Here is a 15,278-nt window from a genome sequence, read left to right as displayed (position 1 = left end):
CGGAACGGAAAGGAAGATTCTCGATCGCAGATGAGCGTGGGAAGCGCATATGTCAGGCTGCGCCCGGTGCGATAGATCATTCCGCACTGCTCTGCCTCTTGTCTTCGTACTTTCACTTGCTTCGACCACCTAACACTCAGAAATGAGCACATCGTACACCGCACCGCCGCCGGCGTATGCGCCCAAGCTTGGCCACGTAGCGCCCGACGAGGAGGCTGCGCAGCCGCTCCTTGGGAGTCCGCGAGGAGGGGCGATATATGACCAACCTTTGGCAGGGGATGTTCCCGACGACTTCAAGGTACGTTGGCTGCTTCCAGAGGACGGGAGCGGTACTGACAGACTGGGCTGTTAGTATGGCACAACCGTGAGCGAGAGCTCATTAGAGATCAGGAACGCATTTGTACGGAAAGTGTACACGATTCTCTGTGAGTACCATCGCTGTGAGGTGTGCCAAGTGTTATCTCTGACCTCCTTTTCCAGTTTGCCAAATTGTAAGTCGTTGCAAGTTGCCAGTTCTGTGAGCAGGCGCTCATGTCGAGCTGCACAGCTTGCAACCTGTATTGTTGGAGGCTCGATCTCTCAGTCTGCTTCGGCGATCTTCTGGGTACAGTCACAGTAAGCAAGGATCGGTCCTTCTTCACGACTCAGACCCTGATTATTTGTCAGCCCATGGACATTCTTCGTTCCGCTCTTTGGTACCCTCATCAACCTTGGGCTTCTGTACTGGAAGCGCCACAGCCACCCGTTGAACCTGGTCCTATTGTCCACTTTTACCGTGATGGAGGCGTTCACTCTGGGAGTGACAGTGGCCTTCTATGACAACATCATAGTACTACAAGCACTGTAAGTATATCTCTTGCCACGCATAAACGGCTCTCAACTCACGCACGTCGCTTAGCTTGATCACTCTTGGAGTATTCCTCGGTTTGACTCTGTTTACTCTGCAGTCAAAGGTACGTCATTCTCATATCAGGCCGGAAGCTTTCCGCTGAAGGATGTGTAGTATGACTTCTCAGGCTTGGGCCCCTGGCTCTTTGGTGGCCTCATCGCTCTCCGTGAGTGACATATTTCTGTCTATAAACCGTGTGTCTTATACTATATTTCACTTTAGTCATGACGGGCCTTGTGGGTATCTTCATCCCTTTCAGCAGGACGATGGATATCGTCTTCGCTGTCGGAGGTTGCCTGATCTTCAGTGGCTACATCGTGTATGACACGTACCTGATCAACAGCAGGCTTTCGCCTGACGAGTTCATACTTGGCGCTATCAGCCTGTACCTTGAGTAAGCACCTCGTCCTACATACTCGCACCGGTTCGATTGGGTCTAACCGCTTGTTTGCGATTTATAGCTTTATCAATCTCTGTGAGTTTCTCGGGTTATATTAGGAAACTCTCAAGGTTGCTTACCGCTGTATTTGTAGTCCTTAACATTCTCCGTCTCCTCAACGACTTGCAAGATCGTTAAGCTGGTCGCGAGTCAGGGTCGAGATTCTGACCCGTGTCATGAGAAACGAAGCTAAGGCGCACGTTTGTCTGGAAGGTCTGGATAGTCGCATGCCTTATTCTGTCGTGATGAAGTCTTATTGTACGAGTTGGACTGCTGTAATTTTGTTTATCCGTGTAATATAGGTGTACTGAACTATGCTTTACTCTGGTGATTTATTTTCGCTCATCGAATCGAGGAAGGGACTGAAGCTGTCCGTTCGCTGCATCAGATCCATTCCCATGATACTGCGAAGTGGTTTTGAGGCTTCCAGGACTGCGATTAATGTCGGAAGGGAAATCGTCTTAGCATTTCCGAACTTGCCTTCCTAAGCGCGCTGTGTCTGCTGGGAAGAGTCGGGTGGATACAGCGCGGAAGCCCTAAACGTTGGAGTTATTCATACCCAGTAACAACTGGCCGTGTCCTCCGTTGAGACCGGAGTATCATGTAGTTATTATTACCTGTGTACATTCGGTGAGAAGGCAGGTGGGGCTAGCAGGAGCTTCTTCAGTTGCATTAGAGTTCGAAACGAAGGATGGCAGGGAGTAGCGGCGGTCCACCAGTCTCTCCTCATATTCCAGCGATGCGCAGAGTGGCCGTCCCTGGCCTCCAATAAAGCCAACAGAATATGGGATTATAGAAACGGATGGCGACTGGCAGCACTTCGCTACGTGTCTGATGAAGGTAACGATCACAGAGAAACTTTGTCATTGGCCCGAGGCCTGGACAATGGCATCGGACGAGGAGTGCTATGTTCCGTAACTTCCGTGGACGAGGTGCTCCATGCACCAGCACTTCTGTACCAGGAAGGATTCGCCCTCAGTGCCGATCCGGGAAAGATTCAGATTGGTGCTGCCCGATGCGAAGATGGTAGGGAAGAAGAGAAGGTGTTGCCCGTTCAGTCGCATTCCAGAGGTATAGTTAGCCGAGAGGGATTGTCAAGGTAGGCCTCTCCATTCGGTTATGGGGTACACTGAAGCCGGTGCGGACGCATCCACACAGACAGCACCAAGAGTCACCGAGGATCGGAAGTAGACCAGGTCAGCCTGAGAGACTCCAGTGATTAGAGCGTATTTGCAAGGCCCAAAAGTTTGCGGAGAGAGGCGCTCCACTTTTCTGAAGGACTCACGGATCAGCGCGACACGCTCTCTCAGCGAAGTACGGCTGATTTTCGGTTTCCTCTAAATCGTGTCTAACTACCGCAAAAGTTGTACAAGGCGTATCGTAGGTATCTGTACTATCAGAACGACTGAAGCTAAGCTTGTGTAACAGTCGCACGGCGATACTCACGGCAGTACTCTGTTCCGTCGAGAGGGTAAGCCTGTACTTCCTTGAAGGAAAGCTATTGCGGACGAAGGAATGCCTTGAAGCCTCGTACGGCACCCTGAACCCCGCGGAGGTGAACCTGCAGTAAGTTTGCTAAAGAATAATAACACTGAAGATGAGCCCCTTCATAATATTTTGAATTTTAATAGATAGCGGGAGCGGAGTTCAAGAGACCCGTGGCGCAAAGCAGCTGCTTCAGCATACTTGTGGATCATCCGAGTCGTTTACCTGAAGCTAATAATTGGATTTTGTAGCAATAAGGCACTTACGAGCCCGACGCTGTAACGAATTTGTGGCTGCTCCGAATCAACTTTCTCACGGATTCAAGCCGGAAGAGGCGCGCGAGTTGCGTCCACTTCCTATCAAACGGTGGTTCGACTGGGCTCTGTACTCCTCAAAGTTCATTGTGTGGAACTGCCATCGAGTCTTCGTGATCTGGGTATTGCCTTCTATTCAGACCTTGTTCGTTATAACTGAGGCATGCTAAGTATGAACGACGATGACGTGAACGTTGCTCGGGAACCGGGTCACGTCGATATCTCTTCGCTATTCATTCCCACCCTTCCCCTGTCTTAAGTCTCCTGGAGCGGATCTGACCGTCTCCAAATTTGCAGACCCGACTCGGAATTTCCGATGCGCTCGCAGCAAAGAAAGAAGAATCCAAGTCTCGACGGTGATTGACCAATCTTCATACGGAATTACGACGAGGCCGTCTCTCCCCAGGTCAGCTTGGGATATTCCGGGAGAGGTAAACCTCGCGCTTTCTTTGTGTGGACTTTGCCGATACCGCCGGTTTCTTTTCACCGAGCTTCCAAAGAACGCGATGGCTCTTCCCGCGATGTCATCCCGTGCCCCTCGGATGCGCTTTATCAAAGTCTCGTTATATCACTTCAGAAGCGTCTTGATGCAGCAGAGAATAGCTATGCCGTATATATGTGAAAGATGAATGCGTTTCTCTGGTACACTTGTGAGGTCTTAGTTTCCCCCTTCCAATCCCGCAGAGCCAGCAGCCAATATTACTCACCTTCCAGTGAGCATGGCTTCAGCGCCGGAGCCATACCCGCTAGATCTAACGTAAGCTCAGTATGTTACCATCTCATATTGAAAATGTTCAGGCACAATATTTCAGGTTGGGTGCCCTCTTGATAGGTCGGTGGACACGCCTCGCTGCATGATTGCCGGTCAAGATATAGCTAATTCCTTAGGTGTCATCTTCAATGTATTCTTGCTCGGAATGATGTGGGTGCAGACGTACGTGTATCTTAATACCAACGAGAGGTGCGTACTACGCCGCGGCCATCTGACACATCCTCTGATACCATACAGGGGCACGCGATGGATAAAATGGATGGTAGGGCTCATATGACTGGCCGGTTATCCTAGACAAACTCATGCAGGATCGCAGGTACTCTTCCTCTTCGTAGTTGACAACGTCAACTCCGGCATGGATGTGGCCATGATATATGACTACACCATCAAAGACTTCGGAAACTACGAGAAGATACAGTTCACAAACGCTAGTGAGTAATTCAGGTATCTAGGCGGGAAAATAAACCCTCAGAGCTGAATGTTGCGACCCCGCCTAGTGTTCAATGCCGGTAGGTCTCCCATCCTCTCGTATACTCTACGGCTCCTGACGTCGTAGTTCAGAACCGGTTACAACGGTTAGTGATTATTCTTTCATCGTCCGTGCGTCCTGCCTATGAAGGTGCAGGGTATCATAGCATCTGTCGTGCACTTTTTCTATGCGTGGTTCGTTGTGCTCCCCCACAGATGGCCAAGTGCTTGATTAACTCTATGCCAGGAGAATCACGGTCCTGACTCGACGCCTCTGGCTCGGCATCCTTATTGTTATCATGTCCCTCATCTCAACTCGTACGTCCATCACTATGGCTCTCCGTAAAGGCCATAAGACTCAAGGTGCGACTAGTCTGCGCAATTGGTGGCGCGATAGGTATAACGATACTCAAAGCGGTGGGTTCTAAAACGCTGGCACACTATCTCCACTTATATACTCGGAACCTCCCAGCAATTCTCCGGACTGCAACGGGTCGAACAAGTTGTCATCATCTGGCTTGTGATGGCAGCCGTCACGGATACGGTCATTACGGCGGGATTGGTGCTGCACTTGGTACGGTATTTGTCAATACGGCGAAATTGGCGCCAACTCAAACCTATGGAAATAGCATAAGCAGAGAACCATCTTCCCTCAGACGGAAGATCTGTTGACCAAACTCATGCGGGGTGCGTACGATGTTCATGGCCGGGGTCCTATGTACTAACTAGTCGCACGGTAGTGGTCATTCCAACCGGCATGATCACGGCCGTAGTTGCTATACTGAACCTCGTCTTGTATCTTACTACGGTGAGTCCAATACCCGGATAATTCTTAGCGATGTTTTGACAGCGTCCGGATCGCAGCAAACCTCTGTGTAAATATTGCCGTTATCCCGTTGTCACGATGCTTAACGTCACCTCGGTCACCAGACCTCTCATTTTCAATCTGCCCCTGGCGAAGCTTTATACCAATTGCGTCTTATCATCGCTCAACGCCCGGAAGTTCTGGTTGTCGAGTGCCAGTGACCAGGGGTCAACTTCCACTGGCATCTTTAAGAAACACAACTTGCGCAGTGACGGTGTACTGAGGTTTCAGCACCCGCCGAGCGACGGTGGGATACAGATTACTACCACCTCTATGGTATGCTTGTTCAGTTCATTAGACTTTCTGCGTCCCTGACGTCTCGTTTCCAGGTACATTGTGACCGCTCCGCTGATGCAATCGAACTGACCACTGTCAAATCACCCGGTGTTAGGAGTCTTGAGGAGGGCACTCAAACCGAAGAGGGATACAAGGTCAACCTGCCAGACTTGACGAGGTCTGAAGGAGATGCAGCTGTACTATCATTGAGGGGGTTCTGCAAAATTTGCAGAACCCCCTCACCCCCTTATATCTCATTCCACACTCAACCAAAAAATGTTGGGTAAGCTCAGGAAGGTATATATACACTAGAATAGACCCCCTGCCAAGTCAGAATGGGAATATCTGCTGTGGTTGAAGAGAGGGAGAGAAAACGGGTCCTGTAGGCCATGGGAAAGAAACAGTGTCCACTAGATCTCTCGTGATGCTCTCAACGGATTGCAGCGAAATGGCTTGGGATATCATGAATATGCCGTCTAAAGTACAATACACCAGTCCGATAGAGTAAATAACGAGCGTGTCGAGATAGAGAGGCAACTTTGCACATCTCCCGGGCCCATATCGTGACAAAAGCGTGACATCGCTCGCGGCGAGATCCCACTGTGACCGCATGTGACGCCTTTTTGCAGAACCCCCTACATGAACCGGCATCTCTCTCCTACGTTCCACAGGCTGCATACAAATGCACAAAAATAATGAGGACGTTCATCACTAAGTTACACACAATATGCGGAAGATCCGATAAGAATCCGTCAAGTGTGTGGAATGCTACAGGCCGAATTCGATACTTTTTGCAGAACCCCCTCAATGATAGTATAACATTTAGTAGGAGACATGTAGATAGCCGATTTCTGTTCGGATACTCATCATATAACTTACACGCCGGCGGGCGACAAGTAATGATCCTTAATGAACGTCTCTGAGCAGGTTGAATAATGAGCAGCTTACTTCGAGACCTTCACGGGCCTTCGTTGCACCCTTGTCTCGATCTAAACCGTAGTTTTAGTGCAAACCAGGTCGGTTCACCACCCGCCACAATTGCAAACGTTTGCCAACCTTTGGCACTGTTTGGCAAGTGTCAACTGCTGTCAGCCACCCCGACCGACGTAAAAGATGAACTTCAACCATTTCTCTCTCTATTCCCTTCCACCACAGGCTATCACCAGCACATCCTAGGGACCACTCTCTTTAGTTACGACCTTCATCCATCAAGTCTACGATCATGCGCCGCCATATCTTCGGGATTGCCGCTCTGTCCTGGGCCGCGACAAGCGCTCTCGGTGGACCAATGTCCAGTCCTACGATGCACTCCTCGACCGTGTCTTCTGCGTCGCCGACCGCTTCTTGTATCGACTCTCAGTTCGTTGCCTGCTACAGTACCCCGGACCATGCTGCTGTCTACGATCACCGCCGGCACTACGACGCCGAGGAGCCCTCGGCCCTCCCCCGACTGCATCAACCGGGAAAGATGAAGCGAGCCGTGAGGAACGCCGACTACGGATCTAGTCCCAGCGGTACCACTTCGGATGACTCTTCTCCTGAATCGACGGCTGCTGCGCACAAGCGCGCGTCTTACAGCATCTCTCCGGAGGCTACTATGACCGGCCAGGCTTCTGCGGTGCCAGTTCGCTTGCAGTTCCCCTCGCATCAAGGTCACAATGCCATACAGGATCGCGAGGTGCAGGCGATGTCGGCGGCCAGCAATGCGCGGAGCGGCTCTTCTGAGGTTCCGGTCCCCACTGGTGCTATAGGCTTAGTTGGCGCGCATACAGCGAAGACGACCGAGGCTCCGGTGCCTACGTCCACTGGTCATCCCAAGCGCGAGGAGGACGCCAGTACGTCGACTATGTGCTCCATGCCTGGTCCCCCAGGGCTCTTGAAGGCGCCCGACGCGCACGGATCCCAGGGCCCTACCACCACTCACCTCGGCAGGCGCGAGGAGGATGCTCGTACCTCGGTTCAGTCTCATAAGAGTTCAACTGAACATCCTGGCGCCACTGCTATCGCAAACGTTCAGGACTACGATATGCCGAACATGACTCGTCCAACACCCCATCAGAAGCGTCACTCGGAGCACGACGAGGAAGTTGCGGCTAGCAGAAGCTCTTCTACGGCTCATTCCTCCGGTGCAGTTCCAGGCATTCTCAACGTTCATCCTAGGGCTTTGGTTCCCCACGTCCCTAATCCTGCAATTTACCACAAGCGGCACGATGATCCTCGCGACGATGCTATGACCTCTACGATGCACGATGAAGGCCATCTACTGCTTCCCACTCCGCCTAGCCATGGTGTTTCTTCGTCCATGCCGAGCGCGTCTCACGGCGCTCATGCTAAGCGTCAGGCGGTCTTGGGTGTTCTGATTCCTAGCCACCACGGTCAAGCTCCTCCCAGCGTGTCTCAAGTACGTGCTCCTGAGCAGCCCAGTTTCTCACCTCCGGCTTCCGCACCCACTGGTTCTGGCAAGTCTGAAGAGGAAGCCTCCGCTCCCTCCCCTACTCCCGAAGGCTTGCCGGTGAAGCGTCACATGGGCCCGTTGCATTCGTTTGTCCCTCAGCAGTCGCCCACTCCGGGGTCGGTGATGATGGCCGACTTTGCTTCATCGTCGTCTGTCTCGCACTCATCTGGGCAGCAGCACTCGACGAAGAAGGCTGATGAAATGCCAGTATCGACTGATCAGGGTTTGCCCAGTCACACTCTCCCACCTCGTGAGGTTCCTGTGACCGTTTCGCACAACTTCTCGACGCATACCTTGCCGACGCATACACTTGCCCCTCGTGGGGTTGCTCTTCCGGTCTCGCACAACTTTTCGACGCATACCCTCCCGACGCATACACTCGCTCCTCGTGCTGTTTCTCTCCCGGTCTCGCACAACTTCTCGACGCATACACTTCCTACGCACATGGCTGTTCCGAGGCAGATGCACAACGCGGATTACTCCAACGGAAACGGGACTGCCGCGCAAGCTCAAGCTGACCCTACGGCGGCTGCTGCCCAGAAACGTGCGGTGAAGGTCGCAGCGCATTTACCGACTACTGAGAACCGTGCACCGTACGTGCCGCCTGGCGCCAAGGGGTCTGAGGGTGATGCTGGAAAGCGGGGCGAGGAGGCGTTGATTTGGTCGGCGGCGAGGAGGGAGGTGGAGGCGACGAAGAGTGCGAGTGCGAGTGCTACCCATGAGAGCTTGCCCGCCCCTACGGAGAAGCTTGAGAATTACGCTGGGATGCACAAGAATGGTGCGAGCGGCAGGGAGCGCGTCGCTTGAGCGAGTGGGATGGTTGATGTGGTTGTAGACTTTGTATACCCTTTCTCGGGTTGTCTTTCATGTGTGCGATTACGAGTACAGGGGCCGTATCGGTGGAATATACCCGCTATAACTGGACTCTGCGACTAGGATTGTGTAACCGCTACTGTCCGGTAACATTCGCTGAAATGATCTACGCGACGGTAATGTTGTAACCCTATGGTTTGTTCGTGATAACCCTGTGTCAAATGACTCCGGACGAGTCTCCGGTCTCCGGCAATCACTGCCACTGTAACAGACAGCCCGGAGCCGGATGTCGGAGCCGACGCACCGCAATCGCAGCCCGAGGTCTATCCTTCAAGCGTACTGTCACGGTCAAGAGCCCCTCCCGCCAGCTCCTGCAGGGGCTCGACATATCAGCGGTAACAACACACACTCCTCGAGCGGCGACCATGGCGGCCAGCGTAGGCGCTACTCCCAAGACCGGTACTGCTGGTTCTGCCCCGGCGGTCAGCACTGGAGGGCCTGTGCCCATGTCTTTCCCCTCTATCCTGCGCAACCCGGGTATATCAGACCGCTTCGCCCATCTTCGTGCGGAAATTCCGTCAGCTCAGGCTGGTGGGGCGAGTGCAGCTGCCAGGAGGAGGACTCGAGACGACAAGGAAGGCAAGCGGTGGATAAGGCGCAAGGAGAACGGTCTGTCATGCTCCTATCTACACCTCAATCCAGGAAGACTAATGTTACCGTCTATACTTGATCCCAGCCCGCTTCACGGGCAACCCACACATAGTCCTGGCGACGAAGAAGGACTACGCGCTCCCGCTCAACCCCATCCAGCCCACCTTCCCCGAGCCGCTGCCGCCCTACCTCCCGCGCAACGCCCAAGTCCCCGCGGCGCCGCCGCCCAGCGCGGACCCGCTCTCCGCGAACGCGGGACGCTTTTCGCTCAGTCTCAAGGGCATGCGGCGCGACCTGCGCAAAGCGGGCGGCCGCGCGGAGTTCCTGGTCGGCGTGGTGGAGGACGAGATTGTTGATTGGCTGGAGAACGGGGGCGTGATGACCGCGGCGCAGGTCAATGGCGAGAGGGCGCTGGAGTTTCCTGGGCGGGTCGTGGGCGATGTGGAGAGCATCCGGGAGGTGTCGCGCACGCCGCTGGAGCTGGTGTGGGCCATCACCGACGACGCGTTCGCGCGGTACGTCGTGCACTGCTGCGCGCGGTACCACGAGGTTGTCAGCTTCAGTGAGTACAGCCCCCCGAGTCCTTGGTGTGGTAAGAGGTGAATCCAACCGTTCCTTGAAATTGAAAGGCAAAGACACCTCGGGCCAGCGCCTGACGCACCTCCTGCGCCCGAACGTCACGCGCCCGGACCACACCGCGCGCGCAAGCGTCGCGACCCCGCCGGTCACGGACCTCTCCGCGTCCGACATCTCCTCCGACTTCGAGTTCTCGCAGTCCGACCGCGAGCTCGAGTCCGACGTCGAGCGCCCCCGGCGCGGGGGGTTGGAGGCTATCACGGAGGCCTCCGTGCCCAGCTCGCCGGCGGTCGTCCCGCTCGCGCCGATTGTGGATGACGGCTGGTCGGTCGTTGGCGGGGAGTCCGATCGGGAGGGTGAGGCGGACGACTCGGGCGTGGAGGATCTCTCCCGCCCGATGGACGCGCTGTCGCTTGCGGGCGACCAGGACCCTGATAGGACGCCGCTGGCCGCGTACCGCGCGTTCAGGAGCGTCACCTCCAGCTGGGCATCGCCCGGCCACCGCGCGCGCTCGGGGTCGTCGCCGTCCCCTGCGCGCAGGGCGTCGAGGCGGGCGGCGGTGAGGAAGGTCGGGGTGCAGAAGGTTAGGAAGGATGCAGGGACGGCGGCGGCGGGTAAGCCCAAGTCGTTCTATGAGTATTTGTTTGCCTGAGCGGGTGAGACGGCTGTGGCGGGTGTCTGTATGGTGTTGGTATCGTTATTGAGTAGTCGTATTGGGATTGGCATGTATTTCAGAGCGGGCGACATCCCTAGGTTTTGAGTATACTGTTTGTATTAGTATCAGATATCCGACCGTGCCAGACGATTGATTCGCGTTGTACGTTAATACTACACATGATGTGCATTACCTTACGACGCAACGTCGAGCCTGATCGGACCCCGAAGGCATCGACTTGGACCGATGGACTTGCCTTCGGGAGGGCTTGCTCATTCCAGATTCCGCTCCCCTCGTAACCACTTGTAAGTACAGCAATATGAATGATAAAAGGTAAGTCCTCCAGTTATACATGTTGAGATCACTGTGGTATACATCGCATAGGCGGCTATGCAGCACCGCATATTGACAGCTCCCGCATCTCTTGCAGGACACCCTCCACCTGAAGACAGATTAGTGCCAAGCAGAACAAAGGAGCAGCAGAGACGAACCTGTGCATCCAACTGTCCAGCTGCGTAATCATCTCTCACGCCGTCAGCAAAGTACCTACTCTCAGGTCAGCAAGGGGCCCTCGTTTCCAGCATTAATAAACGCACCGTTGCACGCCACTGAGTTTCTCGTAGCCCTCTTCGGCGAACTTGCACTGCATCCTGATCATGGCCTCAAAGCTGGGGTCGAAGAAGGGCACGCGGAGGTCGAGCAGCTGCGGGAGCTCGGCGATGAGCTGGTCATTGAGCATGTCGAATACTTCCTTGGCGTCGTCGTGCTCTTGTTGGGCCTAAGGTGGGCAATGTTATGAGCTCAACCACGACGGCGAGGGGGAGGTTATTGAATACGCACTTTCGGTAGCTTGGTGGGGTCTTCGCTGGGCTTGTCGATTAGCTTTCGCATTCGGCTCCGGGCGGCGTCATAATCCAGTAGCTGCAGGGCATTCAGTCAAAGTTCAGATGAGGATATGCAAGGAGCTATGCGAACCTTCTTGTTGCGCTTCGAGATATGCTCGTTCACGATCGGGAAGTATGCGTTCATCTTCCCTAGCGGTTCCAGCACTGTTGTACGGTATGGTGCATCCTGAAAAAGAACTGGTCTGAACTGGGAGGGTTTCGAGGACGCGCGACGAGAGGGCTCACCAGCTCCCTTCCAATACCGGTATCCAAGTCGTCAACTGCTCGCTTATAAGCATGCGCAGCCATGGCGCCCTCTGAAGCCTTGTCAGCAGAGCCATAGAATACGTCCAATGTCTCTGCTATTCGCGCCTGGGCCGCAGTCATTGCTGCAGGATGCAGCCCGTCAGATATTGTCCGAGATAATGATCAATTTAGAAGCACACCTCGCATAGCATCCAAGTACCCCTTGCTATCCTTCTGAAGTGCCTGACATTCCTTCTCGAAGCTGGTACATGCTCGGATCAGCTAGCTGTCACCTCTGCCCGCCACGGCGAGAGCACTGACACCTTGAACTTGGCCTCCTCGTCGGCAAATTCTCTGTCAACCGTGCGCTCGATCTGACCCGTCTTTTGCAGGAGCTAGGGGGATGCAGCCGGAGTTCAGCCGGACATCGATGCGAGCTAGATGGACCGTGCTAACCGTGGTTCCCGCCCTGTTCACAGACTTCTTGAACCTAGCAGAGACTTCTCAGCGCCGTCCTCCTCGACGCGAGTGCGCTTGCTTACCCAGACCAACTCATGTTAGCTGCTGTGGACGACCGCGAGTGTAAGTAGAGTGAAGCAAGAGTAAAGCGGTGTGTATCCCAAATTCCCAATGCCGCGGCCAAGGCCGAAGCCGGCGGTGACGATGCTTCGGCTGTTGCCGGCGTGCCTCGTCTTTGCCTTTGCGAAAGAAATTCGAAGCATGGCGGGAGGAGCTCTCCTGCACACGACTTTATGCTTTCATCGAGGACTCTAGCGGGCAGAATTGCAAGGGCTACACGCGCGTCGACTTCTACTAAGGGCTCAAAGGATGCTGTATGGGACCGTTATGCGACAATATGCCAATTCTTTAGGCAGCACGGGACGCAAAGCCCCACATATACGGTTGCCATTGCTCATGTCAGGAAATGCGACGCGTCAATAGGCGTTACCCTCGGTCGCGGGAGATATGGTTGCTCTTTGCGCCAGTTCCATGCCTCTTTAACGCGGTTTGAACAACAGAGCCGACGTTCAGAGACCGAGCCAGAACCGCCAAATACTAGCACAAGGGCTTCCTCTGACGACCCTGCTGCACCCCCGGATGGAGGTCCAAGCGCTGGCACTCCTCCTCGGTTAGACAATTACCCGCCACTTTTCCAGCGACTCGCCAGGTCGCTGCCTCATCCCCACAGGCCTACGCGCGAAGACTTCCTTCGCGTCGCGAATAGCTTTTGGGACAGGCTGCGTATCCGCTTTCGGTGGTTCACCATCCGTTCGTTTCGCAGGTTTAACGCGGATGATATATCCGCGTTCGTAACGTGGTTTCTCATGAGCCAGACGCTTTGGATCTTTGTCGGAACGTGCGTACGGCAACGTATCCGCTGCTCGTGTAATTAATGCTATGACCTTGCAGTACCACTTTCTTCTCCGTGATTCTTGCCACGGCGAATAGCTTGCGATTACAAGGTGAGTCCGTCCGAGAGACCCGCTCGATATAGCCATCACGAAGACGGTTATTTGCGTTACGGACAGATTTACACTTCCTCAGTATGTGTTGTCATATTCCGCAGAGATCCTTCTGCAGAGTACGTCCGCGAATATTGAGGTAGTGTTTCGAGTCTACCAATGCATCTACCTGCGCTGATGTCGAATTCCGATACACATTTCGCTGACACTCTCGTAATTCAGAATATGTTGCTCGTGCTATCAGTAATTATCTCACTAAAGAGACCGGTATAACGGTCATCTTCGAAACCGCCATCGTACCCAAGTGGAAAGACTCCCGCCTCTCACTCAAAAATGTATATATATCAAGGCGGCCACCGTCTGTTCCCCCGCCTTCCAAAATATCCCGCGACCACACCGCTGCACTCGGGTATGATATCAGTGGTCACCCAGCGATACACGGCGTGGCGGGGGAGATCGATGAGGAGGAGGCGCTGGCTCACGTTGACCTGAGCGAAGAAGATCTGAACTATACGATGTTCGATCTGAATGTGGATGCTATCGAAGTGACGCTGTCCCTTCCCCAATGGTTGGATGGTAAGGGCTTAATCAAGGATGCCGTAGTCAAAGGTGTTCGTGGCGTCATCGGTACGGACTCTATGCATTGTATCTACTTGTTACTGAATGCGACGCAGATCGACGCAATGTAACATGGGACCCGGACCATCCCCTCGACCCTGCGCTGTTCCGGCACAAGCCCCAGCCGGGCGACTTTGAGCTCGAGTTTCTGCAACTCGAAGACGTTCTCGTGACCGTTTATCAACCGGGCAACTTCCGCCCGTACACTGCATCGATCTTCCGCGCGGACATCAGGAGATTCCGGAAGCAGTGGCTGTTCTACGACTTCCTGAACGCCGAGAATGTCGTCGGGCAGTTCGATAACTGCCTTTTTAGCCTTCATACGCCTCAGAGTATCGGGCGGACGACGGAGAAGGAGCTAGGGGACGGAAAGTGGGGGAGAATGGTATAACCTCATCATGAGCCTTTGCTGTGGTCGCTAAATGACGATTTACTTTCAGTCTCGTTTACGCATCGATGGCGTCAATATTGATCACCTGCAATCCATGACCACACTCGAGGGTCCCATTTCTTGGATAACATATGGCAAGGTCGATGCAGTCCTCGACATAAAATTCCCGCGCGACGAAGATCCGGACGCCCTCGATGTTATCATTGATGCGATTGCCACTACTGTGGCTGAACATATTCCGGGGCAGCGGGAGCTCGCGAAGCCGCCCCTGACGGCTCCTACGAGGAGTACCGACAACGGCGAGACGGTTGATGACGGGAAGCCAAAGGTGGTGATTGACATAGATTTGCGGTTCAGGGATATCAAGGCAGCTGTGCCCATGTTCACGAACGATCTTTCTTATGTGAACTCGGCATTCGTACGGCCAATTGTGGCGTTTATGAAGTGCGTGCCCGAGAAAGACCATGTGGTCCGAGACTTGGGGTTGACCGGTCTATTCTCAGTGCCAATCGGACCTTAATTCCTATTCATTGTCGGGTTATTCAAGATTTGTCCGACTTCGAAGGAGCATGGACTGTAAGTATCCTTTACCCCGGTACAGTGGTCCGGCGGCTGATCACCTTTCTCCACAGCTATGGGAAAGTAAGTAGTCATCTATATCTCGCTGTTCGGGGTATTCAACGTCGTCTATAGCTGGCTTGTCCGATCAGATCGCATTGAAGGTATGTGTCTCATAGCACGACATCAGGGCAAATCATAATAACCATGGCCTTGCAGGTGTACGATGCTTTGGCTTACCACGTCAACCAAGCAAATTTCAACCGGCGCGTAAAGACGGTAAGTCTATGGAGCTTGCAGAAGACAGCGGCTGCGATCCTTTCTGCGTTGCGCACGATGGTGGATCCCATGTCCATCCATTTGAAGGAGCTTTCGGCGAATGGGGGTAATCTGGTCGGGAGGTTGGAGTTCGCCAACGGAGTCGCGATGTAGGAGATATTGCGATTAGGCAGCTACTGCT

The 15,278-nt window shown here is 54.0% G+C and overlaps 6 protein-coding genes across 6 annotated transcripts; 5 read left to right on the top strand and 1 right to left on the bottom strand.

Annotated features, from left to right (window-relative positions):
* The first annotated feature begins 44 nt into the window (after positions 1 to 44).
* On the top strand, positions 45 to 1,707 carry GLOTRDRAFT_110380 (UPF0005-domain-containing protein). Its single transcript, XM_007865980.1, has 10 exons — positions 45 to 298; positions 353 to 425; positions 481 to 491; positions 548 to 615; positions 667 to 843; positions 899 to 953; positions 1,004 to 1,055; positions 1,112 to 1,283; positions 1,351 to 1,364; positions 1,423 to 1,707. The coding sequence occupies exons 1-10, from the start codon at positions 143 to 145 to the stop codon at positions 1,464 to 1,466; spliced, it is 822 nt and encodes a 273-aa protein (XP_007864171.1). The 5' UTR covers positions 45 to 142; the 3' UTR covers positions 1,467 to 1,707.
* A 2,139-nt stretch (positions 1,708 to 3,846) lies between these two features.
* Positions 3,847 to 5,718, top strand: GLOTRDRAFT_127382 (uncharacterized protein; the record flags this gene model as incomplete). The annotated part of the gene is made up of 16 exons (XM_007865979.1): positions 3,847 to 3,884; positions 3,960 to 4,088; positions 4,137 to 4,161; positions 4,216 to 4,330; positions 4,397 to 4,408; positions 4,461 to 4,474; positions 4,525 to 4,562; positions 4,615 to 4,685; positions 4,741 to 4,784; positions 4,840 to 4,941; positions 4,997 to 5,054; positions 5,108 to 5,175; positions 5,232 to 5,242; positions 5,298 to 5,508; positions 5,562 to 5,663; positions 5,704 to 5,718. 16 exons carry the CDS (start codon positions 3,847 to 3,849, stop codon positions 5,716 to 5,718), a joined length of 1,053 nt encoding a protein of 350 aa, XP_007864170.1.
* Positions 5,719 to 6,730: 1,012 nt separating this feature from the next.
* GLOTRDRAFT_127381 (uncharacterized protein) lies at positions 6,731 to 8,770 on the top strand (the record flags this gene model as incomplete). Its single annotated transcript, XM_007865978.1, has 1 exon — positions 6,731 to 8,770. The coding sequence occupies one exon, from the start codon at positions 6,731 to 6,733 to the stop codon at positions 8,768 to 8,770; it is 2,040 nt and encodes a 679-aa protein (XP_007864169.1).
* Positions 8,771 to 9,088: 318 nt separating this feature from the next.
* GLOTRDRAFT_137445 (uncharacterized protein) lies at positions 9,089 to 10,890 on the top strand. Its single transcript, XM_007865977.1, has 3 exons — positions 9,089 to 9,445; positions 9,513 to 9,989; positions 10,057 to 10,890. Exons 1-3 carry the CDS (start codon positions 9,202 to 9,204, stop codon positions 10,653 to 10,655), a joined length of 1,320 nt encoding a protein of 439 aa, XP_007864168.1. The 5' UTR covers positions 9,089 to 9,201; the 3' UTR covers positions 10,656 to 10,890.
* GLOTRDRAFT_115101 (BAR-domain-containing protein) lies at positions 10,891 to 12,351 on the bottom strand. The gene is made up of 10 exons (XM_007865976.1): positions 12,331 to 12,351; positions 12,245 to 12,278; positions 12,110 to 12,183; positions 11,989 to 12,050; positions 11,789 to 11,931; positions 11,634 to 11,729; positions 11,499 to 11,579; positions 11,255 to 11,436; positions 11,150 to 11,204; positions 10,891 to 11,100 (listed from the first exon to the last, which is right to left on the bottom strand). Exons 1-10 carry the CDS (start codon positions 12,342 to 12,344, stop codon positions 11,047 to 11,049), a joined length of 795 nt encoding a protein of 264 aa, XP_007864167.1. The 5' UTR covers positions 12,345 to 12,351; the 3' UTR covers positions 10,891 to 11,046.
* Positions 12,352 to 12,512: 161 nt separating this feature from the next.
* Positions 12,513 to 15,261, top strand: GLOTRDRAFT_73488 (uncharacterized protein). Its single transcript, XM_007865975.1, has 9 exons — positions 12,513 to 13,145; positions 13,199 to 13,251; positions 13,474 to 13,878; positions 13,926 to 14,254; positions 14,310 to 14,704; positions 14,764 to 14,836; positions 14,893 to 14,902; positions 14,954 to 14,979; positions 15,035 to 15,261. Exons 1-9 carry the CDS (start codon positions 12,541 to 12,543, stop codon positions 15,248 to 15,250), a joined length of 2,112 nt encoding a protein of 703 aa, XP_007864166.1. The 5' UTR covers positions 12,513 to 12,540; the 3' UTR covers positions 15,251 to 15,261.
* Positions 15,262 to 15,278: the final 17 nt, after the last annotated feature.

This window comes from Gloeophyllum trabeum (genome assembly GCF_000344685.1).
Source record: "Gloeophyllum trabeum ATCC 11539 unplaced genomic scaffold GLOTRscaffold_00004, whole genome shotgun sequence".
NCBI lineage: Eukaryota > Fungi > Basidiomycota > Agaricomycetes > Gloeophyllales > Gloeophyllaceae > Gloeophyllum > Gloeophyllum trabeum.
The sequence above is the reverse complement of the archived record's forward strand: the minus strand, read 5'-3'. Positions and strand labels throughout refer to the sequence as shown.